The 27,743-nt window shown below is 44.8% G+C and overlaps 1 protein-coding gene across 2 annotated transcripts in view; it reads right to left on the bottom strand.

Annotated features, from left to right (window-relative positions):
• Positions 1-27,743, bottom strand: part of TTC4 (tetratricopeptide repeat domain 4) — a 501,109-nt gene that overhangs the window by 104,061 nt on the left and 369,305 nt on the right. For both annotated transcript variants that reach the window (XM_069642123.1, XM_069642122.1), the window contains one exon: positions 5,200-5,284. In XM_069642123.1, the coding sequence (XP_069498224.1) occupies positions 5,200-5,284 (85 nt within the window). The remainder of the gene's footprint in view (positions 1-5,199; positions 5,285-27,743) is intronic.

Here is a 27,743-nt window from a genome sequence, read left to right as displayed (position 1 = left end):
CCATAAGAAGATTACTGGTTCAGAGGGACAAACTGATCTGAACACAGATGTCACAAAACATGTTAATGAATAAAGATAATCCCAGATATAAATGAATAAAGAAAAAGAAGCAATCACAAAGAAGTCAGAAGGATAAAATCACAGATTGTTAACAAAGACGAGGCCAAATGCTCAGGCACTAGCAAAGAGTAATGATTCTCGACTGACATGCACTAAAGGAAAGGATTGCTATATAGTCGCACTAACAAGTCCGAGCAAGGACAAAACATTGGTGTCACGTTGAGTTCAGACTATGCAGTTTGGACAAATGGTTGATAATACAAGTAGACCAAAAAAAGCAGCTGGTTGAAAAAGTGACACAAATTTTACTCACAAATGTAGAAAAGGAAGCATCTAATGTCCTGGCTCATAGTTTTTCAACAGTTGACGGAATCACATCAAAAGTGATACACCTTCATGTAGAACAACATGGACAAGCTCCACTGATAGGTAGGTGGTATAGGAAAATGGCCGTTAAAATCCAGAATTAAGTGGCACATATACAATAGAATACCTGCCTCCCATCAAATGCGATAATATTCACGGAAAATGCAACCTCAAGTAGTATGGAATTGATTGATCCGATACCAGATTTGGAAATAATTACTTTGAGGTACATCAAGAAGGTGGTCTTACTCCAGCTGGGAAGTAGTAGTAATTGGGTAATTGTAATGTTTGTCTTGCAGATTATTGCTCAACTTGTGTTTGCATATTTTGAACAGTTCTCACAGCTGGATTTTGACTTGCAGGTTAACTTACAAGCATATGGTATGCCCCCATCTTCTATACGGAAAAACTGTGCGCATAATGAATCGCAAGAAAACTGCATAGATTACGTTCATAGTATGCAGATAAGATGTGCAAAGGATGTAAATCACTGACTGATTCGGCCAAATGGTGAATCCAAGCTTATGACATGGAATACTAGGGATTCCATTCATGTATGTCGAACCTAGAAGGTAGGAGATTATTACATCTTGCAGACATCTTTACGCTACAGGGAACATGGGCTATGGGGGACCTACTAATAGATGGCTACAAATTGATAACACAACCAGCGCGAAAAGGGAAAGAGGGTCGCCATTTTATAGGCATATATATAGGGGTCAAAACCAACTATGAAGTTGACTTTCATAAGTGTGATTAATATGACCGATCTACTGGGAGTTACTATTAATAACTTCCCAACACCGGAGTGTAAAACGGTTATGACTCATTACGATCACCCATACGACAACTCCACTAATGATTTGCGGGATAGATTGCTTAAGACATTGGTGCAATGGTTCTCGGAAGTAGGAAAGGGAGACAGGGCGGTGATCTTGAGGGGCGACTTTAATGCCCACTGTACTTGGATGGCAGAAATGGATATTGGGGCAAGAGGGGACGATAGTTTATGTGGGAACGCTAACCTATCTACTAGACAGCAGAATCTCCTTTTAGAGAAATGGAAAACATTGACAAATGCATTAAACAACCTTAATATGTGATCCAATGTCACCGACAGACGGCTCAGAACTTTATGGTTTCAGGACCTGGCAAGGTAGAGGGCGGATGTCTCATTTAGATGTCCTTTTTGCCACTGATAATATAAGAAAAAGATGAATTTTGAGGCAAATTTGAATAATCTGATTGACCATGCGGTCCTGTCTCTTACATTAGTAAATCGAAAGGGTGTAGTTGGAAATGATCAGCATTGGCAACAGTTAATAAAAAAGGCAATCAGATAAGATGGACGGTCGCAAGTATCAAATTAGCCAATTCAATTTTCTCTGAAATTGTAACTATCTGATATGCAGGCCATCACAGGTTCGAAATGCATGGCTACAATGGCACAAAGGCTTGTGGAGGCTGTAAGACATGCTAGGAAAGCCCACTATATTATAGACTATAAATATAAATCATACGATGCAGATACAAAAAACTAAAAAGTACCATCGTAAATCTGTCCGGATAATAGCAAAAATGAAAATGCTAAATCTTGAGGACAAGGTAATAGTCTTGACAAAGCTGAAGTACAAGTATAAAACATTGCTGGGACAAAATAAGCTAAATAAATACTCCAAAAATTGGAAGTTGGCCTATTGGCCAATTATGGCTAAAGATACAAAACGTTTCTGGCAATTACACTGCACATACATAGCGCAAGGAGAACCTAGTGGAACTATCATCACAGAATGTTCTTGGATACAACATATTAAAGAAACTTATTAGGAAGATCAAGAAAGAACGGAGAAAATTCCAATTGGTCAAGGGGAAAGAGGCTCAGGTGAAATGGATTTTGACAAGGATGACATATCAAATAATTATAAAATCCAAAAATTCCATGGCACCAAGGATTGGATCATATCCCTAATATTGTAATCAAGAAACATTCTTTTGTTAGGTATTTAAGGATATTATAAAGAGTGGCATTGTACCTTCAAGCTGGCGATCATCCATTCTCATTCCAATTCACAAGAGCAGATCCGAAGAATTTTAGACTGCTGGCAATGTTGGACACCAACAGTAAAATCTTTGCAAACATTATTTTAAAACAACTTACTAAATGGTGTGCGGGTAGAGGATTGCGTGATAAGACTCCAACAGGTTTTCGTAGTGGTTGCAGCACTACGCATAGTATATGGGCCATGCAGTTAGTTGTGGCAGAGACTAGGAAATCGCCAGGTACGTGTTTATTTGCCTGCTATGTAGACTATACATGTGCATTTGATCGAGTAAAGAACAATTATGGGAAAAGCTGGCCACATGGGGTATTGATCAGACACTCCTTTACTTTATAAAGTGCACAGATACCAAAGTCACAGTAAGAACTTCTCCAGCAGGTACACTAACCCCAAACTATAGATACAAACCTGTGTTTGAAACAAGGTTGTGTACTTGCCTCCACGTTATACAAACTATATGTGAGTAATTTATGCAATGCCTTTAAGAATCATGGTAATTTCCCTCTGAAACTTGATGGTGTGCCCGTGGCTTATTTGTGTTATGCAGTTGATACAGTCCTTATGGACCAAACTCTAGTGGGCCTTCAGAGAACTATGGCATGTCGGGAAAGGTCAAATGAATTAAAGATAAACCAAAAGAAAACAACAGTGATGATTATGGGTGGGAAACAACAGAACAATTTCAAATTCAGCTGATACTTTGGAGGGGATAAAAATCGACGTACATTCTTATGTTTATCTAGGAAGTCCTATTTTCTCACAACCGAGCAATCATTTATATAAGGAGTTGGCGCTGTTGAAAACACTAGATAGGTGGCAGGTCATTAGGAATTTTGCAAACAGGAGATGTGGGGCCAATATTCAGGCATAACGAGAGGCCTATGTGGAAAGCATGGTAGTGGCAATAATGTATGTCCTGGAAACTCCACTGTGTATTGTGGTTGAGCCAATTAGAAGGGCGTTTATTGCGTACCATGTTAGGAGTACCTCAGACAGTGCCTGTTGAGGCCCAGCGTCTTGAGCTGTGCCTCAACATGCTAGAAGATCGCTAGATGCATTTTATGCATAAGAACTCGGCAGCTTGGGTATTTCCTTGATATGCTTGACCATCCACCAATGATGTTTGTTTTCTTTTTTGTTTACTTCATGTTATTAAACCAATAAACACACTTTAAAAAAAAAAAAAAAGAACTCGGCAGCAATCGGATGCACCGTACACTTTTAGGAATATTCTGGTAGAAAATGGGGAGATTGCCCTAATTTGGCTTCCATCAAACCAGGTATTTCAGCAGAGCAACATTTTAAAGCTGTGGGTATTTTTAGGACTGATGTTGAGGATACAGAGCATTTTAAGACTAGTTTAAATTGAAATCTGTATACAAGGATAAGGTGGAAAATGTTGACTGAGTAGAAAGGTATGCTGAATATGCAAAGCAGAGTTTTCCCTTGAATTCTCCGGTGAGTCATCTTACCAAGTGGAGTAGTGTAAAATTATGCAGATTTATATTATTTCTGCGTACAAATATACTACCAGTGCAAGAACACATTGGTACGTGGCAGGTGATACCTAGAGATTAACGTAAAGATAGGTTATGCTCTGCCCATATAGGAACAGCTTGCCGTGTACTTACTGCCTGTGAAGCTTTGCTTCTCCGGTATTAGAAGGGATACTGTAGATTTTGTAGTATTGAAAATAGTTACCCTACAGACCAATTTTGGTCGACTATTTATATGGGGAATTCTTTGGTTATTACTGCTGCCTCATTTTACACATGGAAACATTTTCTGGAAAAACTGAAGTCAATGGATAAATGTTAAATGATTTGTATCTATTGGAAATGAGTAAATACTATCTATATCAGATTTTTAAGACATGTATTGATTTTTGTTAAAAAGTTTTATTAAATGTGTGTATGCATAAGGCATGTAATTTGCTACAAGCACAAATCAATAAAACAAAAAAAACATTGTTTTACATATCCTAATAGATCACTCAGAAAAGCACCAACATGCCAAGAGTAACTGAACATTTGGCCGATATTGCATCTCATGTTTTTACCTGTACTGAGCAGTAACCCATTGCATGCCGGCTATTTAATAACCGTGTTAGATTTCCACTATTAAAAGTTAATAGAAACACTAAAATCACTGATGACTGCTTTCTGTATTTCTTTGAGAAATGGCATCGTTTAAAACAAAAGGTATGTATAAATGAACTGCAAAAGGCTATGTTGATATGCAGTTGAGTTGAAAGTCTTCCATGCTCTCCATGCGATACGTGATTGCGTTCAGGCGATGAGTGTTTTTCTCCTGCAGCCACCCATGTCACAGCCAGTGGCATGTGCTATGGTTTGTGCCGTGAGCAGTTGAACTTAAATTTGCACGGGTGTGACTTTCCATTACCACAAGTTGGCTGTGCCAAACAAAGCTTGGTTGCAGTGTTTAGGGCAATCAACAGTGATGCACCATAGAAAAAAAAGTTATAATACATCGCTAAGAGTTGCAGAGCGGGTGACAATTCCTTTAAGCTGCTGTGTCTCTGGTCTATTCATTACCGCTGCATACTCCAGTGAATGGAGGAGATAAAATGCATAATCTGCTATGCCACAAAGTTGCAGCAGAATATAACTTAACAATCAATCAATTAATAAAGTGTACACATTTTATAAAAATATAACACTGCTAAAGGAACAGGTAAATATTTTGTTCCTACCTCCAAATTGCTTGCATGATACTTTCTTTCTAAATCCCAAGGTGGCAGCTCATCTCCAAACATTACTATTAGATGGTCAATGAACCTAAAGCAGAAAATAAATAGATTAGCAGCTCCATATTATTAAAGAACTTCCACAGGATAGATATTTTACAAAAACTAAGAGGATTAACTGAACCAGTAGGGAACCTGCATCAGAAATGCACACCACGCAGAAGCCGTAAAAACAGAGGAGACACTAAGAGCAGGTTGTCCTTGGACAATAAACTAAACAGGGAGATCTGTAACTTGTAGAATAATACCTCACATCTGGGGTACTTTGTCCTTTGGTACCTATCTATACAGTATCACACAAAACAGAAAAGGGATGAAGCTTCTCTCAAGCTAATTACTCAATGTACTATCAATGTGTAGCCCTAACACTCTCCTTACATGGAAGAACACTCTTTCCCTTCATGGTGCTCACTGGCGCTAGGGAGCGCTGTGGCACCGCCTATCTGAAAGAGATAGGTGAAGAGAGACTCGCCCTATTCCTACAATGAGTTAAGTAGATTTGAAGCAAGTTACTGATGAGTTATTATCCTACTTGAAAAAACACAGTAAGAAATTAAAAATTGCAGCTGGGGTTCATTCTCCCCAAAGCTGCGTGCTTTGGTTAGTCAGACAGTTCACGTGGGACTGTGTGTCAGAAAAAGGACAATTTATTCACCCTCTGCGAAGTGTGTCTGATTAACTCAAAATAAAGTGTAATAAAACAATTATTATAAATAACACTCTCCTCGTGTTGTTATACTCCTTCAGATTGCTTTTCATTCCGATGTAAACACAATAGTTAATTTTCAGAGAGATTATAGTTCAGCATAAAATACAATTAGAATATGAGCGTCACTAATCAATGTTCTCATTGGCTTGAGTCAACTATGTGTCGCCCTTATTCAGGGGACATTACGGAGTATGGTCGACCGGTTTCAATGATTTATCCTCTCGTGCATCATCTTCTTCAGGACCAATTTCTTCGTTTTTTAAGACCAAATCTGTGCACCCATCAGATGTTTTTGAGCATATTCTGTGGGGCAAAGAAAGAAAGTCAGTGACTTCTCCCGTCTTATAGGCTGAGTTACGGCAGTTAGTACTTTTAATGTTTTTAGCAAAATTCCTTTAGTCGCTATTCAATTAATGAGTCATATTTATGACATTTGGGACAGGCGACTCCTCCTCGCCTCCTGCATAGGGCATAAAACACTTTTCGAACGTTTGTTTTGGTACAGATGGTCATACCGGTTTGTTCTGTTGTATACACAATGGGAATACACATCTGACGGTAAGGTTAAGCAGGCTGTTCGCCGGATCGGCGCTCCTGCGTGGACTACTCAGCTGTAAAACATGCAGGGATGTATTTTACTCCTTGCCTACATTAGCTGTTTTTTTAAAATGCATAATAGGTACATGCATCTTTTTATTTGTTCATATGGCAGGGGCTGCCCATGGTATTGCACATTTATTCATTCATTAGATTACCTGGCTGGTGTATAGTTGCCACGCTTGAAATCTGTCAGGTTAAATCAATGATCGTTCTGATCCAGTTTTTCACTCTTATTTGGTCTGGGGTGGTTCTCTAAGGGAAAGGAAACCCACATGTGGGAAAGGCACAGTGTATTTTGTGCTTAAGTGCTGTCCAATGGACAGCTCACTTATCTGAAGGCATTCAATATTAGTTATGCATAACCCCCGTTGTAGGCTACATCTCTAGGGAATGCTCCGTGCTTGGCAACAATGTTGTCCCGTGAGGCAGACACATTGTATTATATATACGGCAGACTAGCTCTGATGTTAACCAGTGTTGGACTCGGGCCGGACCATTATGTCGTGGTTTTTTTTTTACATACTTGTTACACCTCCAGTCTTCTCCAAGCGTCCAGCGCAGTTCCCATTTTCTCCTTGCGGCGTTCTGCTATTACTTTGCAGCGCGTGTGTTATATTTACATCGACCGTAGCGTCCTGGTGGCCATTTTGCAATGAGCCAGTATGATGGTCCAGGCATCCAGGTGGCCATCTTGGGATGGGCCGGAGTGTCATCTCTATTCCACCATGTTGTGATGCACGCAATTGTATCGTGAGGTAACCAACCGATGTATTTAAGATCGGAGTGCCTTTTTGGCGTCATGATTCATAATGGTATAGTGACAACCTCCATCTCATCTGGCTAATTTATGTCACATATTGTTATAACGTGAACATGTTTTTATGTTTACCACACTGCTCATGCAGTCACAGATCGAGTGTATGTGGCTAGATGCAAAACGACTTCATTTGTTCAACGAGCAGAAGGTAATCAGTGTATCCTCTATGAGTAATCATACTAAAGTTATTAATATGTATTCCACATATCCATACGTAGTGTAAAAATCATATGGTTGTCTCATCTTATATTTAGCAATTCGGATTGATTAATTCTGCTAAAGCTTTTTCCTCAAAATATCACTGGCCTTTATTTTAAATTAAAGGAGTGCACGCCTATCCGCCAGGGCCTAGAAGCCGGCAGGTGACAGTTGTTGGATTTTGTCATGGCCTGATCGGTCTTTGATTATTTGATTAGTGCCAGGCTGTTCCATTAGATCTCTTCATTGAGGCCATGCCTTACTGTGTCCAGACGGAAGATCCATTGTTCTTTTTTCAGTAACATATCGTGAAAATGTCCACCTCTATGAGGTGGATATATCTTTTCAAGTATTGTCCATTTAAAGTCCTCCCCCGTATGTTGTTGGGATACAAAATGGGAGACTAATGGTGCTGTTAATTTTTTAGTCCTCAGACAGGACTTGAATGAGTCGTGTTTTGACTGGACGTGCTGTCATGCCAATATATCTAAGGTTGCAGGTGCATCTGATGAGGTATATGACCCCTTTACTATTGCAATTCGTGAGGTGTCTCTGTATCCATGGCGTCCTCCATCCTATATCTATGGTTTTGCTTCTTGTAGTTTGCTTGCACATAACACATGCGCCACAGGGGGTATAACCGATTGGACTAATCGTATTCCAGATGGTGTTATGGTCTGTGATGTCCTTTGGCTCCACAAGTGTATGTACTAATCTGTCTTGGATATTCATTCTCCGTTTGATGGCAAATAACGGATGAGCTAGCTCAGTCGTGACTGCATTCAAAATAGGCCAAAAGTTCTTTCTCTCCCTTTTGAAGGTGTTGAAGATGGGGGAGTAATTCAGTACTGCTGTGATGGTATCTCCTGGTGTTTCCTTTGCGTGCTGTTGCAAGGTAATCTCACGCAGGATATTTCTTGCTCGTTTATGAGTGTTCTTCACAGTTTTCCTTGGGTAGCCTCTCTTCAGTAATTGAGATTTCAATTCCTCTGATTGGTGTTGAAAATCTGAGACTTTCGTGCAAGTCCGCCTGTAGCGCAGAAATTGCCCAAATGGCAAATTATCACGTAAGGCACGTGCACTCCTTTAATTTAAAATAAAGGCCAGTGATATTTTTTAGGAAAAAGCTTTAGCAGAATTAATCAATCCGAATTGCTAAATATAAGAAGAGACAACCATATGATTTTTACACTACATATGGATATCATGTGGAATACATATTAATAACTTTAGTATGATTACTCAGAGGATACACTGAGTACCTTCTGCTCGTTGAACATATTACATAGTAGTAGTTTTGCATCTAGCCACATACACTCGATCTTTGACTGCATGAGCAGTGGGGTAAATATAAAAACATATTTACGTTATAATATGTGACATAAACAAGCCATATGAGATGGCGGTTGTCATTATACCATTGTGAATCATGATGCCAAAAAGGCACTACGATCTTAAATACATCGGTTGGTTACCTCACTGCACCATTGCGCCCATCACAACATGGCGGAATAGAGATGACAACCCGGCCCATGCCAAGATGGCCGCCTGGATGCCTGAACCATCACACTGGTCCATTGCAAAATGGCCACCAGGACGCTACGGTCGATGCAAATATAACACACGCACAAGAACACGCGCTGCAAACTAATAGCAGAACGCAGCGAGGAGAAAATAGGAACCGCGCGGGACGCTTAGAGAACACTGGAGTTGTAACATGTAAATGAAAGAAAAGAAAAAAAAACACGATATAATGGTCCGGCCCGAGTCCAACACTGGTTAACATGTGTAGTTGTGTAGTTGGTTCTTTCTTAGTTTCCTTCAGTGTTGATATATTCCAGGCTCTGTGTCACCTTTGCAATGTGCACTTCCAGCTTTAGTCGAATGCTTTCATTACCAGGTCAATATTTTCCATCTATATTTTTTCACCTTTCACCTATATATATATACACCTGACATATATTAGTAGTTCATGTCGTCTCAGGTGGGTCACACTCTTCTACTATTGGCACATAGCAGGGAGCATGCCTGATCAATCGACAATTGAATTTCAATTCGTGTTACTGTCATTTGCACTGCCTTTTTCCTCTTGTGGTGCCTAATTTAAACAACTCCTTTACCTGCCCTGGGGTACTTCCCCATTCTTACAACGTGATGTGGCTGGGATTTGCCACCCTCTTGCAACATCTGTACTTGCAATTCCGTTCCTCGCCATTTCAGCCAGGTGCGGCGACTTTGAGGTCAACTGCCCAAGTCTGCACCGAGCCGTGGCTGGTTTAAGTCGCCTCTTAGGGAATGCCCGGAGTTTCATCTCAGTCCCCTTTCTTTTTCCATTCACGTCCACATTGAGCGCATTATGTGTAGGTGATAGGCTTTCATGTTTTTTTTTTTTTTTTTTTTTTTTTTTTTTTTTTAAATACGGCCACGCATCGCGTCTCTTTCACGTGACTTTGATCACGGGCAGAGACCCGTTCAGTGGATCATCTTTTCCATCTACAACGCAGCACGGCGACTGCGGCTCGCTTCGCGACTGGGCTGCTCTAATCTACTACAGCGGCCCTCTTGTCCAGAATTGTCTATCAAGTAAGTATGTGGGGCCGTGGTTTAGCTGCTGGGCATTTAACTGGTATGCTTATACAATGAGTAGCCCTGCAGGTTGTATAGGCTAGCACACTGAGGGCTTTTCTATTGCCGCCATATTTGAATTAGCACCTTACTAGTTCATACGCCTTATGTAGTCTTACATTGAAACTCACAGCCTTTTTAGTGTGTTCAGTACGTTTGGTGGTTATGGCAGTGTTAGGGAGAATTCTCTGTTAAGGCTAATTTCCCAAAACTAGTGAGTCCCCCAGCAGCTTTGCTGGATTTTTGTGGTTTATTTTTTTTCTCCTGCTAAGAGTGAGACTCTTTTTCTCCCACTCTTAGGCATGATTTGAGAATGTCCTTCGACTTTGTATGTGTTTTATGGGTTATGGGGTCTTTTACTCCATAGGGCTTCATGTGTTTTTTGTATGTGTGTTACAAGCACCCTCAGTGCAGTAACACAGGGGTGTCATAGTGACCCCCAAACATAGACTCCATACCCTGGGGCTGACTATTGTCTCCCAGGGCATGTAAATTCAGCATTGGCTTTATTAGTCCAAATTTGTGAACAGAACCGGTACAAACCATCATATTGTGGAAGTACTGAAAGGGGTTAATTAGATTACCCCTGGGTCTGTTTTCAAGGGGGCACTGTGCAGTCCCCCCTTGTCGAGTTTCTGGCTGGTGGCAGTGGTTACCACGCAAAATATTCCTTAAGAATATTTACTATGGGATTTTCCCATTCATTTTAAACGCACCACTTTTTTGGTGCAATGTTAAAGATACCGCCGGGTTATTTATTTAATATTTATTCCCCTGTTGGTTCTTTTTTCCAGGACTAGATTTTAAAATGGCGTTTGTGTTCGCCTCTGTAACTCCAACCCAAGTCGAGCTCTTTGTTCCACTTTTGGCGGGCTTCTGCACAGAAGCCTCCAAAAGTGGTGCCACTGTGTCTGGGTCTACAGGATGGGTGGGAGGGGGGAAATAGGCACCCTGGACCGAGTTGCCTTGGCAACTCAAGTCAAACTCTTGTGTGATTGGCCCAGTGGTGAGCCGCCCGGCTCACCACTTAGCATGTTTGATTGACAGCTAGGACTGGTGAATGGGGGTTTTCTGCATAAAAGTAGGGCTTTAGGGACTGGAACTTCAGAAGTCGCCACAGGACCGAAAGAATCCGAAGAAGGAGAAGCTGAGCCGACCTGCAACGACGACACCATCGGTGGAGCCCTGCTGAACCGTCTCACCACTTCCCAATGACAGAGAAGATCTTCATCCAGGAGAGTCTTCTTCCTTTGAGCTGGTGGGGTGAACCAGTTCGCCTCTTTTTTTGCCTCCTGGATCGTCTCGTGGTCGAATCTCCCGTGCCAAGCACCCCGGTGGCCGGATAGCCACGCTTCACCACTACCACGAATAAAAGGATTGTACCTTTTAATCGAGAAACTCCGCGGCTGGTTTCATCCCTGGCAGTGCAACAACCTCCAGCTTTCCTCCACATCAAGATCTTCCCTTCCCCTGGACGAAGCACCAACTTGCACCCGCTGCCAGGAACTGCTGCCCCCGCTGGAGCTTTCTCACCATTTTGGGTACTGTGTCCCGCCTGGTCTCCCTTGCAACAGACTGTCCAAGGTGTCCCGTAAATCCTTGACTCTCTATCCTGGGGTGACCTGGGACCTGTTAACTAACTTTTCTGAACTGATCCAACTCCTTTTTGAACTATCTGCAAAGACTTTTAAAGTGTACTTCAACTGTGTGATCTTGGGCACATTCCGCCTTGCTCTCTCCAAGAGTGGGCCTGGCCTATGAACTTTTTGCTCTACAGTAGACCCTGCCTTTCTTGACTTGCTGTGGTTCTTTAAAAGTGTTGGTATTGTGTGCTTTCCTAATTCTGCCTTTTCTCTCCCTTTTTAAATAATTATTGGAGTGCCATCTTGGTTAAGCTCTCACCTCTGTTTGATAATAAGTGGTGTTCTTTTCCTAAGACTTGTCGAATAATTAATCAGGGAGGTTTAATTTCTAGTGACTGTTTGAACTTGCTTGACATATTAGTGCCAGTGTATTTTTTACAAGTGTGTTTTTAAATAAATAATTATATACTTTTATACCAAAGCTCTGGTCAGTGTTTGCTTGTGCTACTGTATTTTTGTACCTAATGTTTATACTCTATATACTGTCTAACTCTTCTTGAGAGGAGTCTGACTGCTCAGCCACAGCTACCAGGTAAATCTTGGTGGTGCAGACTGCTACGAATTGGGTTTACTGCCAACACCTGTAGTCTTAAACTTTTTGCAGTGGTCCCTAAGGGAAATGCACAGGTTTCTGCCTAACAGGCACTCCTGTGCTATTTTGCCCTATTAAGTTAGCATATAGTCACAGGCACGCGTGTTTCTAAGCCCACATTATGGGCACTTGCTTCGTTCTGCAGGAGTGGTTCTGCAGCTTTTACGTTTCAACTGTTCATGGCTACAGTAGAAAGCTTTCCTTCTCGCCCCTGTGGATGTGAGTTGGGCTAATATTATTGCTTGTTCACAGTTTACCAGGCATTTTCTGCTGACACAACCTTCTTTGCTGCATCAACTACCCAGGAGGCGGTTCCATCATATCATCCTCTGTAGGGGGCTACTAATACCAGTACTCCTCCATCTGCAGGTAATTCACTTTTGAACTTCCACAGTAGGCTTCTTCTGTTTAATGCAGTACTCAATTTGGGCTTATTTGCGGTGCTATTATCTTCCAGAGCTTGAACAGCTGCAGTCTCTAGTGGGGTCAGATTCCAGCTCATTGACCCTTTTGTTCATCGTGCACGTGATTGGCTTATCATATGAGGTTAGACCGGCTTACTATTTATTAGCAGGCTTTATTCAGTGTTTTCGCAGCCACACTATTCTTCCGGCTGCCCGTGGGCCTCTATGATACTCATAAGAGACTTTTGCCCCTTTTTGGTCTTTTTATGGTGTCTTGACTCTTGCACTTTTGCACACTCCATGGGGAAGGCTTTTCTGCACCTGGTTTGTTAAATAACACTCTGCTACAGGGGGCGTTTTTTTACTTTGTTTGACTCCCCCAGCACATAATCTCTCTTTTTTTAATTCACTGGTCTGTAACAGGTGGCACATGGTGGTTATTTAATACAATTTCAATTGTTGGGTTTAGCCCATGAGATGGGGCACTGCCGCATATTCATTCAGTAATGCTCTTCTCTTGCAGTCTTTCGCCTTGTATCTCCTTATGAAGACGTTGTGCAATATACATTCTACGTCGAAACCGGTTGAGTTCATGGTCCAGGGATGTGACCTATACAACACCTTTCTCCTCAGATCCACCCTTGTTATAGATTGTTTTTACTGTTTCTATTGTTGCATGTTAATCAATTTTTAAATATTAAAATAACTAGACGGTATGTGGGGAATGTGTACCTCACTCCCAATTTTTAATCAATTGTGTTATTTGTAGCTATTGTTGTTTGGTTGAATGTCAATATGAATGATGTATGGTTTGAATGCTGCACTATGAATGGTTTTGATGACGGACTAATTTTAGCCATGTGTTACGTTTACCCATGTTGTCGTGTTATGTGATACAATGATGTTCTATAAAGTAATGTGTCATTAATTGACTATTTTGTATTTTAGTATCATGGTAAATACATTTTTTGTAAGCAACACAGTTTTGCTCTCTGGACATTTTTTTTCCGTTTTTGTGGTTCACAATAATACTCTGGTCCAGGGTATACAGTTTTCCTGCTCCTTTCTGCTTTTGTAACATCAGAGCTAGTCTGCCGTGTATATAATACAATGTGTCTGCCTCACAGGACAACATTGTTGCCAAGCAGGTAGCATTCCCTAGAGGTGTAGCCTACAAGGGGGGTTATGCATAACTAATATTGAATGCCTTCAGATAATTAATTAATTAAGTGAGCTGTCCATTGGACAGCACTTCAGCACAAAATACACTGTGCCTTTCCCGCATGTGGGTTTCCTTTCCCTTACAGAACCACCCCAGACCAAATAAGAGTGAAAAACTGGATCAGAACGATCATTGATTTAACCTGACAGATTTCAAGCATGGCAACTATACACCAGCCAGGTAATCTAATGAATGAATAAATGTGCAATACCATGGGCAGCCCCTGCCATATGAACAAATAAAAAGATGCATGTACCTATTATGCATTTTAAAAAAAACAGCTAATGCAGGCAAGGAGTAAAATACATCCCTGCATGTTTTACAGCTGAGGAATCCACGCAGGAGCGCCGATCCGGCGAACAGCCTGCTTAACCTTACCGTCAGATGTGTATTCCCATTGTGTATACAACAGAACAAACCGGTATGACCATCTGTACCAAAACAAATGTTCGAAAAGTGTTTTATGCCCTGTGCAGTAGGGGAGGGGGAGTAGCCTGTCCCAAATGTCATAAATATGACTCATTAATTGAATAGCGACTAAAGGAATTTTGCTAAAACATTAAAAGTACTAACTGCCGTAACTCAACCTATAAGACGGGAGAAGTCACTGACTTTCTTTCTTTGCCCCACAGAATATGCTGAAAAACCTCTGATGGGTGCACAGATTTGGTCTTAAAAAACGAAGAAATTGGTCCTGAAGAAGATGATGCACGAGAGGATAAATCATTGAAACCGGTCGACCATACTCCTTAATGTCCCCTGACTAAGGGCGACACATAGTTGACTCAAGCCATTGGGAACATTGATTAGTGACGCTCATATTATAATTGTATTTTATGCTGAACTATAACCTCTTAGAAAATTAACTATTGTGTTTACACCGGAATGAAAAGCAATCTGAAGGAGTATAACAACACGAGGAGAGTGTTATTTATAATATTCATTGTTTTATTACACTTTATTTTGAGTTAATCAGACACACTTTGCAGAGGGCGAATAAATTGTCCTTTTTCTGACGCACAGTCCCTCGTGAACTGTCTGACTAACCAAAGCACGCAGCTTTGGGGAGAATGAAGCCCAGCTGCAATTTTTAATTTCTTACTGTGTTTTTTCAAGTAGGATAATAACTCATCGGTAACTTGCTTCAAATCTACTTAACTCATTGTAGGAATAGGGCGAGTCTCTGCCACAGCGCTCCCCAGGGCCAGTGAGCACCATGAAGGGAAAGAGTGTTCTTCCGCTTAAGGAGTGTGTTAGGGCTACACATTGATAGTACATTGAGTAATTAGCTCGAGAGAAGCTTCATCCCTTTTCTTTTTTGTGTGATACTGTCCTTGGACAATGCCAGACTACTGTGCGATATCACTGATGCTTGTGGTGGCAATGCTTATGATGTCTCGGGATAGCCAGATGGCTTTTGACCATATGTAGCTGTGCTTTGTGCAATCGGTGGGAAATGGTAGGCATGGAGTTTACAGCTTCGGTCTGGGTCTGCTGAAACTATACATTAGCTTGGACTTTGAATATTACTAATTGAATCCCAGCATCTTAGATGGGGTTAGGTAAAACATCCTGATCTGCTGCTGATCTTTTTGCCAATCCTTAACTGACTCACTGACCCCTTACCAGTAGAAACCATGCTGCTTGCCCTGCACGGCCTGAGATGGCGGCAGCAGTTGACTGAGGTAAAGTAACAGGCATAGCCAGCAGCCTACTACAAAGAATCTAAAATCAAGAAACCCAAGACTGCTGAAACCACTTGATTCCATGACTTTCCCATGCAGTACAGAACTACATGGATCTTTACTGTGCCGACTTTGGCAGGTTTCCCTATCCCTTGCCATCCACTGTTCACATCTCCAGTTTGCATGAAAAAGTAGCATGTTCTCCTCAGCTCACACCCACCGTTGTTCTAGGTTGACTCGGTTAGGCACGTTTTCCTAAAGTCCACTTGAGGTAAGATTTCACAAAACTATCCCTTGGCATACAGATCCGCAACTCAAGTCTGTACTACCCAGGGAACCTTGGTAGAGTGGAAGAGCAGTCAGGCCTATCATAGGAGGAAGACGTGAGCTGTAGCTAAGTACAATGAACCCAGTTAACAGTCATCCAAAGAAACACTTACATAAAGTTAATATAATTTATTATATTTACACAAGGAAGTCAGAAATAGACTTAGTTCAATAAATCGACACACTTATGAATACATAAATACTGTTCAAAGGCCACTGCTTCAGTGGTAGTTGACCGCGGTATTATTGTTACAGAGTTTGAAACAAATGACAGTTCTACCGTATTATCAGTACAACTGTGTACTCGCGTTGAGACAAAGATATACAGTAATTGTATTTAGTTAGCAAAACCACATAAGAAATTCTTTTAGGAAGGAAAAATGTTGGTTAGTCATACAGAAGTAGAGCTTAACGTTCTGGAGACACTTTCTTGGCAAACATACGATTTTAAAGTCCAATCCCTAAATATATGCAAAGTCAGTTTGCAGTGGAGTTAAAGTCTTATCAAGCAGCAGAACAGCAAAAGTTACTTAGGTTACTTTCAGCCTCTAGGAAATGATACTTGGAGAGTTAACACGACAGAGACCCTGCAAAAGGACCCACTTAAGGGACAGAAGCTGGCAGCTTGGGTCAGAGGTTAGAGCGGGCAAGCTGGACACCTCTTTATGCACTTCAATGCTCTGCAGTGACTTCTTGGATGCAATACTTTTTACCCCACAGTAACTTCGGTTAGAAGAAATGCTTGTGGCTGAATTCTCCTCTGTGCAGCAGCGATGGACCCGGTCTCCTGATTCCTCAGTCTGCCGATGAAATGAAGGACTCTGAATGAGATGTCTCAACAGCAGTCTCGAGAGAGAGGACCCTTGGCACGGATTTCTTCGGTTTCCTTGGTTAGTCTGTGGTTTTGGCTACTTTTTCTCAGCATCAACAAAGGACAGTATTCACCCGGTCGATATTCTCCTGCACTCTGGTGAGGGGGCTCTGATAAGTTGGACCGTGTCTCTGGAGGTTGGACTTAGGCAGATTCGGCTTAAGAGCCGTTGCACTGCAAATGGGTCATAGGTCTCCTGGTAGGTCTGCAGCTCTAGAGAGACACAGCACCTTGGGAGAGGTCTCAATTTGTAGTTTGTCTCAGGGCTGCTTGGTCCCACCAGCCAAAGGGAATGAGCCCTCTTCGGACATCCTCTGTCGAGTAGAAATTGGGGTCAGGACAGCAGTGGTCACTTTACAGTGATGCAAAGGGTCTGTAGGCGTATCTGGTCATCGTCTTCTTCGGTAACTTCAGTTTCCAGTGGTCGCTTTGCCTTTCACCTCACAAACCTTACCTTTTATTCAGTTTCAGCACACACTCCTCTGCAATCTCACTCAGCAGTTTACAGAAAGGGGCGGGTGGATGTCCAATCAGTACATCCAGCCCCCCGCCCCCTGTCCCCACCCCAGTCAGTGGGTACTGGTTCCATTCGGGCACTCAGGCAGACAAAGGACAGGGGAGTGAAAAACTCATACCCCACCCCCTGCCTGCCCAGACACACTGGAGCATAGGCAGGGACACCCAAGGGTTCCCTCCAAAGGCAAACCCCTCACACAGGCTACCCCCTCCCAGAACAAAGAACAACCACGATAGAAATGGTGAAAAAAATAAAGGAGCCACCATGTTAGCACATAGGTGACCCTATTGAGCACAACCAGGACTGAATACAGTCTGCATTAAAAAAATAGCACAATAGTTGGTAGAATACGTTCACTGACACCAGCCAGAACAAACAAGTTACTTACCTGTAACTATTCTTCGCCAGCATGGGTCTGGCATGGATTCACATGCTCATGCATATTCCCTGCTGTCCGGCAGGGAATCCTCTGTAAAAGAAAAAAAAAAAGTTTCACTTTCACTTATAAACTGTATTTCTCCTTTAAACCAATCACTGTCATCTCGGTTATACTGCCCCCATCCAATGACAGTCTTCTCCCTAAGCCCCTCCCTCTGGCAGCCATCTTCAATTTTGGTAAGCACGTAAAGTGCCAGTATGAACAAGAAGAGCCGCATAGGGGTCGGAGGGAGGGTTCACATGTGAATCCATGCCAGACCCATGCTGGAGAACAATAGTTACAGGTAAGTAACTTGTTCCTTCTCCGGTATGGGGTCTGGCATGGATTCACATGCTCATTAATAACAAATACATAGCAGTAAAACATTACACAACCACGGGAGGTAGCAAGGCTGAACAGAAGCATTTACACTTACCCCTGGAACAGACTCACCTCAAGTAAACAGGTTTAGTAGCACTGCATGACCGACTCTGGATTCCTCCCTGGAATCCCTGTCAAAGCAGTAGAATTTCGTGAAGGTGTGAGTGGACGTCCACGTAGCAGCCCTGCAGATGTTGAGCAGGGACGCACCAAACAGGAACAGCGTCGTCGCAGTGATCGCTCTGGTGGAGTGGGCTCTCGGACGGCCGGCAGCAGTCGGTTAGCCAACAGTGCGTGATGCAGCCGTACAGCCACCTTGAAATGGAAGTCTTGGATAAGGACTTCTCATGGTTCACAGGACCAAAATTTATGAACAGCTGTGAAGTCTTCTGAAAACTCTTCGTGCGTGTGAACTTCAAGGCACGAGCAACGTCCAGCGAATGCAAGGCCCTTTCCGCCGACAATGAAGGTCAGAGGAACAAAACAGGAAACACCAAAGGCTCGTTGAAGTGGAATTCCAACCGAGCCTTCGGCATGAAGGAGGGATGCATAAGTAGCACCACCCTCGAATCGTGGAAAGTTAGGTATGGCTGTCTGCAGGATAGGGCCTGGATCTCACCTACCCTCCTGGCAGAAGTGATTGCCACTAGGAAAGCCGTCTTCCCCGAGAGGAATTTGAGTGGAACTTGATGCAGAGGCTCAGAAGGGGCCCCCATGAGCCTCGTCAGAACCACGCTGAGATACCACGCGGGGCAGGAGCCTTCACCAACGGGAAAGGTCTGAAAAGTCCTTTGAGAAACTCCTTGATGAGTCGATAAGCGGGAGATGGCCGCCAGATGCACCTTGATGGAGGCATGCGCCAGTCCGGCCCTGGCCAAGGATAGCAAATACAGCAGGATCTGTGGGGCCGTGACCTTAAAAAGCTTAATCTTCTGTGACCAGCACCATGTAGCAAACAGCTTCTACTTGTGACCGTAGCATTTCATGGTCAACAATGCCCTGGCTTTTGTGAGGACCTCCCTGCAGTCCGCTGGCAACACGCATCCTCAAATCTCTAGGGCTGCAGGAGCCAAGCACTCAGGTTCAGCGATCCTGGGTCGTGATGCCGGATTGCACCTCTTTCTCTGGCAAAAAGACCCAGAACCACCAGTAGCTTGACCGGAGGTGACGTCGACAGGCTGAAAAGGTCAGGGTACCAAATCTGCCTCGGCCATGCCGGGGCGAGGAGCATCATCCTGCATTGGGACTGAGTGTGCGGATAACTCGTAGCAGGAGAGGCAACGGAGGAACGTATTCAGAAACAGCCCTTCCCACGGGAAGGAGAATGCGTCCCCCAGGCGCCTCGGTTGGTGGAATCTGCTGGCAAGCTTCTGGCATTTGGAGTTCACTGCCGTCGCAAACAGATCGAACTGGGGTCTGCCCCAATTGAAGATGTGGTCCATCTGGTCCTGCTGCAGCTCCCACTCATGGCAGGAGCGCAACTCCCTGCTGAGGGACTCTGCGATGGGGTTCTTAACTCCCACTATGTGAGGAGGAACAAGGAACATCTCTAGTCTGATGGCCCAGCGCCACTAGTACTGCGCTTCCCTGGAAAGTGCTGGGGATCAAGTGCCCCACCGTTTCCTGATGTAAAACATGGTGGTGTTGTCTGAAGATTCCTACGATCTTGCCCTTCAGAGACAGAAGGAATGACTTGAGAGCCCAGAACACTGCCCATAGCTCCAGGATGTTGATATGGATGTCCTTCTCCTCCGGCAGCCACAGGCCTCTGGCATGCAGACATCCAGTGTGGGCTTCCCAACCTTACAGGGAAGCGTCCGTGGTGGCCGTCTCCTGCTATGGAGGGTTTTGAAACCCCATGCCCAGGGCAGTGTTGGAGAGGACGCCCCACTACCTTATCGCCCGACGGAACTCGTTGAGCAGGATCTTGTCCGCAAAGCTTTCGGACACCTGTATCAGCGAGCGTCCAGGAAGTCCCAAAGAGGTTGCATTCGCAATCTGCAGAGCTAGATGATGGAGATGCAGAGCAACCTCATGCCGAGCAACAACTTGTTCGTACTGTGGCCGTCTTCATCGACAACAGCCGCTGCAACTTCCCTTGAATGGCCGCTACCCTCTCCTCTGAGGGTGACGCCAGGCAGGGCACCATACTGAGTCTGGCTCCACAGCGACTACGGATAGTTGAGGGATAAACCCAGATCCATCAGTAGCTGGACAGTCGTCTTGGTGTGTTCGATGGTCAGCTCCCGTGAGCGGGCCCTGATGAGCCAGTCGACGAGGTACGGGTACACGTGTGTACCCTTAGACATAGATGGGCCGCCATCTGTGTCAGACATTTCATGAACACTATGGGGGCCCACTTCAATCCGAAAGGTAGGGTTTTGAACTGGTAGTGCTGGCCCTGTACTACAAAATGCAGAAAACTTCGATGTTTCTTGTGAAAGGGGACGTGGGAATCGGCACCCTCCAGGTCGAGCGACATCAAGATGTCTCCTTCCTCCAGTTGGCCGAGCATGTGCTGCAACGTGACCATCCTGAACTTTTGTTGAGCTATTGCAGGTCTAGGATAGGCCTCCAGCCCCCTGTCTTCTTCCTGACCAGAAAGTATCTGGAATAGACTCCGGAGCACCGGAGCTGTTGGGGAACTATCGACCCCTTTCACAGCATGACCCACAACTCTTCAAGGTGCTGATGAATGTGCTGCTCACTGGAGGGATCCGCAGACACCCGAGTTGAAACTCCAGAGTGTGGTCCTTGGAAGAGCACCTGCAGCACCCATCTGTCGGTGGTGATCTTCCACTCACTGGCCAACCTCTCAGCCGCCCACCGGGGTGCATGTGTGGGGGCCTGGCGTCTTGGCCGGTTCAGGCCTATTTCGGAGTCGCCGTCCTGCCCAGCGGGTGACAGCAATGCTGTCCTACACTACCGTAGGCCTGGGAACGGCCTCTATAGGCTTCCTGAGTCGTGGATCTGTAAGGTTGGCGGTACGAGGCGAAACCTTTGGAAGACCTGCTCGACTTTCCCCTGGAGGAGTGAAATGAAGAGTGCTGCTGTTGTAGAGGGCCCAAGGAACAGGCCGTCTCTGTATCAGCCTTGATGGCCTGGAGGGACTCATCGGCGGCCTTCCCAAACAAGTTCTCTGTCGAAGGGCAGGTCCTGGACTGGAAATGTGTGACCTTCATCCAGCCTGGTCAACGAAGGCAGACACCATTCCCCATCTGCTGGAACCCTGTATCAGCGATGTCCAACGCCACAGTAATGGCGTGATCAGACGCAACTTCCCCCTCCTGTAAAACAGCGGTCCTCTCCATCCTCTTATCGTCTGAGAGGAACCATGTCGTACCTGGCCAGGATCGCCAGTGTGTTGGCTGCCTTGATAGTGGACGCCGCAGTGTAAATCACCTTCCTTCCCACGACGTCCAACTTCTTCTCCTCGCGGTCCAGAGGCACCAAAGACAAAGGGTTAGTCAACCACTTCCTTGTGGCCACCGATACCACCGAATACGGCGATGGTTGCAACCTCAGGCACTCAATACTTCTTCTCCACTCTATCCCATTTAGCTGGAGCCGTGCAAGGGTTCTTCATGAGGGCCAGGATCTTTTCCCACACGTCGTCTAGAAGGGGAACCACCATGATTGTCTTCCTCCTGGTCCCGCGCCTCTGGTACAACAAACCCTCTTTCCTGGTTTCTTCAGGCCCAAGTTGAAAACACTTGGAGGCTCTGGCGATCATGGAGTGGTACTACCCCACCACATCCGGTGGGGACGCTCTGGGCAAATGCGGAAACCCGCCTCGTCGTCCGTGGCCGTATCCGAACCCGTGTCTGGGTCTACTGTGGGAGACGGTGATCGACGCAGATGTGGAGGCAGAAATGGGGCCGTCGGATGATGCTTCCTTTTCTTAGATGGAGGCTGAACGGGGGGCCTGGGAGATCACTGGAATCGAGCCCGGTGGCATCCTCTTCTGGATCTCTGACACCAAGGTATGAAGGGTCGGTAGAAAGTTCAGATACCCATCCCTCGGCTGAGCTCAGGGGGGCGGGGGGGGGGGTTTTGACCGTAGAATCAGAAAACTAGGCCTGCGCCTTCATCTCCCATTGTCGCTCTCGCCCCTGTCGTCCTCTTCTTCCACGTCCTCCTGGACTTTGTGCAAGGACTCCTGGTCCTCGTCACCCGTGGATGAGATCTCCATGGCTTGAGCCATGGCCTGGGAGGGCTGTTTCGGGGCCTCCTCGCCCACCCATCCATTCCTCCCCCCCCCCTCGGGCTGGAACCGGAGTCTGAGCCGGTTTCCCCTGTTCCGGAGTGCCTGCAGACTTTGCCAAACTTACTGCAGCGGTCTCAAGCCTAAGTGGCAAGGATACTTTCTGTGCTGCAGGGGGTACCTTTCCAGGGTCAGCTCCCTTAGCCGTCGAGAGAGCAGCTGACACCAACTCCATCGTCAACAAAGTCTTAGCCTGTGCCAATTGTGCCACCTTGGGCAGTTCATCCTTCTCCTCCGTCTGCAGCTTCTTGGACTTCTCCCGAAGTTTAGCCGGGATAGATTTCCTTTTTGTGGAGGAGCTCGATTGCCGGCTGGCAATGGAAACGGGGGATGACATTAATCACTCCCTATCCACCTTGGCACCTGCTACCGTGGTGACCCCTGGTGACTCAGACTTGCGGTTCTTGGCCTTGTCTTGGGCCCCCATGGATGAGGTACCGTCAAAGGACTTAGACGAGCACTCCTTGGACCGGCCAGTCCTGGGTGAGTAATGACCCTGCTCGGAGCAGACGCAGCGGTCTTAGCGTTAAGTCACACCGCCACTCTGCTGTGCCTGTCCCTCGTCGTCTTCTTGGAGATCCACAGGCAGATCTTGCATTCCACCTCCTTCTGGTCCGGGTGCAGACAGTAGAGGCATTAATGACTAGGATGATCACAAGTAGCCCATGCTCGTGATAGGGTAAACTCTAAAAAATTAAGCTATGCCTGGTTTAAGGCACATGATCATAACAGCAACATCCAAATTTGATATCACACATATGTAAACACCTGTGAGCCAAACTCAGTTGTGGATGGGGATGTGAATTCTGGCCAGACATGATGTGCCTGCCAAATGACATGACAGGAACCTGAATGGCCATGCCTCTTTGATCTCTTTGTAAGGGCAGGTAAAACCATCCAAGCCAGAGACAGCTGCACAACAGGCAACTGTCCTGGGCCCAGTCTTCAAAGGAGCACACCCATTCCAAGGGGGCAGCCCCACACCAGGGTGCTGCATTTCTAAAGGCCTTTGTTCCTAATGAGAAGGTAAGTGGGCAGGGTTCGAGTAGACAGGAGGGCTCTGTTCAGTGGAAGAAGACTTCCACCATCTTGTTTCTCTCTACCTCTCTCCTCCTCTGGAGAAAAGACTTTGGGTGTGATGTCAGAATGGCAAAGTCCACTTCTTTCAAGAACAGGGATTGGACCACTAAAGCTGGCTAGCTTTAGTCCAATCACTTATGGACGTTTACCTTTCAAAGAAGGGGTCTCCCACCACTTTTGCACCATATTTGAAATCATCTTTTCGACTCAACCCTTGAAGATTTTTTTTAACCCTGCTTGGAGAGCAGTCCTTTCCCCGAGTCATCCAGTTATTAGGTGAAGGCAAGTTTTCCAAGGCAGAGGTAGGCAAGCTATGTCCTCTAACCATCCCCAGGGACCATTTGGGTTTACCCTGCTGCTGGAACAAGATCTGCCTCTCTGCCAGCCACAGCGGCACCCAGGACCTCACTGTTTGAAGGACACCTGCAGTTGTGTGCCAGCCTCCCCCATATTTGGGCGCATGAGAAAAGGACTCCTCTTGTCCCAAAGTCCTGGATTGGGGCTCACAGCACCGTGAGAGCCTGGAGATTCTAGTGTTTTTACCATTGAACCGCTTGGAGCTGTGTTTCAAGAACCGTTCAACAAATTTGAACCACCAGGACCCTGCAGTGCTGCCTTTAGCACTCTCCCGATCTTCACACAGTGCCAAGAAGTCTGGTTTGGTGCTACCAGGCCACCAAGAACCGCAAAAAGGTACTATTGACTGCAAAATGTCCGGTTGGTCTATTGTTGGGCCCTAGAGACTAGATATGTCATTGTAATCGCTTTTACAACCTCAAGCAATATCCCTTTTGAAAATTGTGGTCTTTTCATTGCCTTTTCTGCCCAGTCTCCTCACCCACAGTGTTGCATATATTCGATCTTTGCATATTCTGTGTTCCTTCTACAGGGGTGGGTGTTTTACAGTATTTTCTAGATAGTTACACGGTGTGTTTGATTAAAGTATGTCTTTTTATAGCACCTTTACTGGACATTCCTTTATTTTGGTATCTTAAACTTTACGGTTTGGGTTATAACAAGCACATTAACACCCCTCTTCAGAGAACAAAGGCAAAGGCGGTATGTCTCTTAACTGTGCCTGTTTTACCTTTGTGATTGTGTTGGCTCTTGATTTGTAGAGGTCGTTGTTGGCATTTAAACCTCTGCTCATCCTTGTGCTCCTGCAGGTCAGAAATCAATTTGTCACAGTAGCAGAGATCAATCCTCCAAAAAATGGGGCAATAGGCAGAGATGATCACAAATGTTCCCCCTAGAGCTGCCATCATCTTAAATATTAACTACCTCAGCTTCCAGGGTTTCAGTTAAATAACATCTAGATCAAATTGTTGATGAACCCTAATAAGGTTTTGCATGATGCGTCACTAAGAGGGATGAACAGAACACCTGGAATCTAGAATTTAGAGTTCTCAACATAATTATATTTACATATTCTTACATGCAGTATACCACAGTGACTAATAAAATCAAAGCCTTATGGGGAATAGCAGAGTAACACAAGAATAAAAGGCTCCTTACATCCCAGTCTCCCTGCTAAGGTGCCAGTCTACAGACAGCCTATAGGCCTAGGAACCCAGACAATAAGGATCACAAGAATGGGTTTGGATAACTCCTACAGGACCTGTGGGTTCCTTAAAAAATAAAAAAGGAGGAAGCGTTTTCATAGTTAAAAAAAAGTTTCAGGATGGGTCCAACAATATGGTGTATCCTCAGATATAGACGGGCCAATGTTCCTAAGTTCAAAAAGTCCAAGCTAAACTCTTCAAGCTTCCCAAGGGATTTCCCTCTGCCCCCCACCCTCCTCAGGAGGGTCTCGGTCAAAGTAATCCACATTCTCAAAGAGTTATGTTTCCCTGTGCACTTCTTTAGTTGTGATGGATTCTGGACATCCAATACCCAGGTCATTGCTAGTCATCTATGCCTTGGGCTGTCTCAACCCCTACAAAGGTGGATGTCCTTTGGTGGTGGGTGGATCTCTAGTGTCCTTTGAGGACCAGAATGGGAATGTTCGTAGCGTCCCTCTCCTGCATTAGGGGTCTTCCGGGCTTCGCTGCCCCCCTGAAATAAAGGGTTGTTATTCAACCCAAATTTGGATTGGTATGGGTAAATAATTATCTTTGCTCTACCTGGGTACTAACTCTAGGGCTGCCAACTTAGTCTGAAACACACCCTACGTTTCTCGTCCGGCTGATACTGCGGATGTAGTGCCCTGCTGGATGACAAAAATGAAAACCCAGGACTTTTTGAAAAATCTTAAGAGTATAAATAGCCCCTGACTCACTTCAGCAAACTTCCTAGTATTCTTGGGCCGGTCCCTGCCAGGTGCTGTCCCCAGGTCCTTAATAGGTCACCAGCCTTATCCTAGACTTTCCACCTGGGTACTGGGCTACTGCAGTCCCCTACATTGTACTCCGTCCTGGACCTTGGCTGAGCTCAGAGGTAACCTTACTGGGTTTTATACTCAGGATCTTACACCCTGCTCCTGCTCCCGCTCCTCCACCTGCCTGGGTTTTATAAGCCAGATCTTGCCCTCCCAACTCTTCCGGCTCCTACTCTTGTTCCTCCATCTACATCAACCTTCTGTTCTCCTTGCACTCTCTCCATGCTGGAACAGTCCTCATCTCCACAAAGCTAGGGGAATATGTGGCCTTCTATAGTGTGTAAACCAAAGCGATTGGTGCAAAAATTGCTCTGATTAGTTACTCCACTTGTTCATTTCTACTACTGATTGTTCTTGGTACTGAGCACCCCAACCACCTCCTCCCAATGTGCGTAGATCCTCCCACACTTTATCTCAAGATACAGGGTTATGTGAAGTTGAAGACTGGCCCCCTTACAGATTCACCATGTTAGGATTGTGCAGTGGTCGAAGTGGACGAAAAGAATCAGTGGAACTATGTTCCCTGCTGGCCTGTAACCGCTTCCCACAACGCCCCATCGCAGCACCAGCCCCCAGAGTGCAATACAAACCCCTAAACATTTCTGCTGTTTAAGGGAATGCTCAGTGCGGTGCACTGAAGTGCAACTTTCAATTTCTTCCTACACTTTTATTTTAAAATGAAACCCTTCCAGAACGGTTCTCTTTTAAAATTAAAGTATATTAACAGTAAAACCTAATTTAAAAAAAAGTAGAGAAGCATCTCTCCCGCCCACTTCGACCACTGGGATCGTGCAGGGGAGTAATGGTGGGTCATGTGCCGGCATTCCACCGATTTGGATTGAGGGATTTGGCTACCCTTTTTCTGTTCCTTTGTGTGGAATGAAAAGCTTTCATTCACAGCTGTGCGCCAAGGGTGTCCAGTCATAATATCGAATAAAAAATTTCGAATGTCAAAAATGTCGAATCAAAAATGTCGAAAAAAAAATGTCGAATTATTTTTTTTTTTTCGATATTTTTTTTTGGGCTCTAGTTTATATAAAAAAAAATAGGTAAAAACAAAAAAAAAAGAAAAAACGGGGGTTAGGGGGGGACCCCCCCATTTCGAAAAAAAAACGTCATAAAAAATAAATTCGACATTATTTTTTTCGACTTTTTGACTTTCGAAATTTTTGATTTCGAAATTATGTCTATAAACCTGCACCAAGCATGAGGGTCTGTTCTCTGTTTTTCTTAAATACCTGGTCTCGATCGAGGTCAGCCTTGGAGAAAGAGAGAGTGAGAGAGAGAGGGAGAATGTGTGTGGTGTGAGAGTGTGCTACAGATTGTGTGTGTGTTTTTAACCAGTTAAGGGTTCTCTGCCGGCAAGGGCACTTGAGCTCTTGCCAACATGCCAGGGATGGCTGGGGAAGCTCTGCGGATCTCTCATTTCCATACTCCAACTTTCGCAGTGAGGAGCAGTAGGCTGGTCCTGACCCCAGAGATCCCCAGTCCCCCCTTTCTGGTGTGTCCACAGGGACTGTCACAGATGGATACTGAACAAATCATTACTCATGATCTTCAACGTAACAGGGAAAAGCTCTGTGCTAAGAGTGACGCTGCAACTCAACCACATCTCACGTATGATGCCCAACTTGGCACATGCAAGTGCCTGGGGTTGCTATTGGTACTCTTGTTTTCATTTATGTGCTGGACTGTGCCTGTGCACAGATGTAAAGTTCTTTAAGGGGACACAAAGGGGTAGAGGTCAGATTTGGCCACAA

This window comes from Ambystoma mexicanum, chromosome 1q (assembly GCF_040938575.1).
Source record: "Ambystoma mexicanum isolate Mex_15411 chromosome 1q, UKY_AmexF1_1, whole genome shotgun sequence".
Taxonomy (NCBI): domain Eukaryota; kingdom Metazoa; phylum Chordata; class Amphibia; order Caudata; family Ambystomatidae; genus Ambystoma; species Ambystoma mexicanum.
This window is presented reverse-complemented; position numbering and strand designations above follow the sequence as displayed.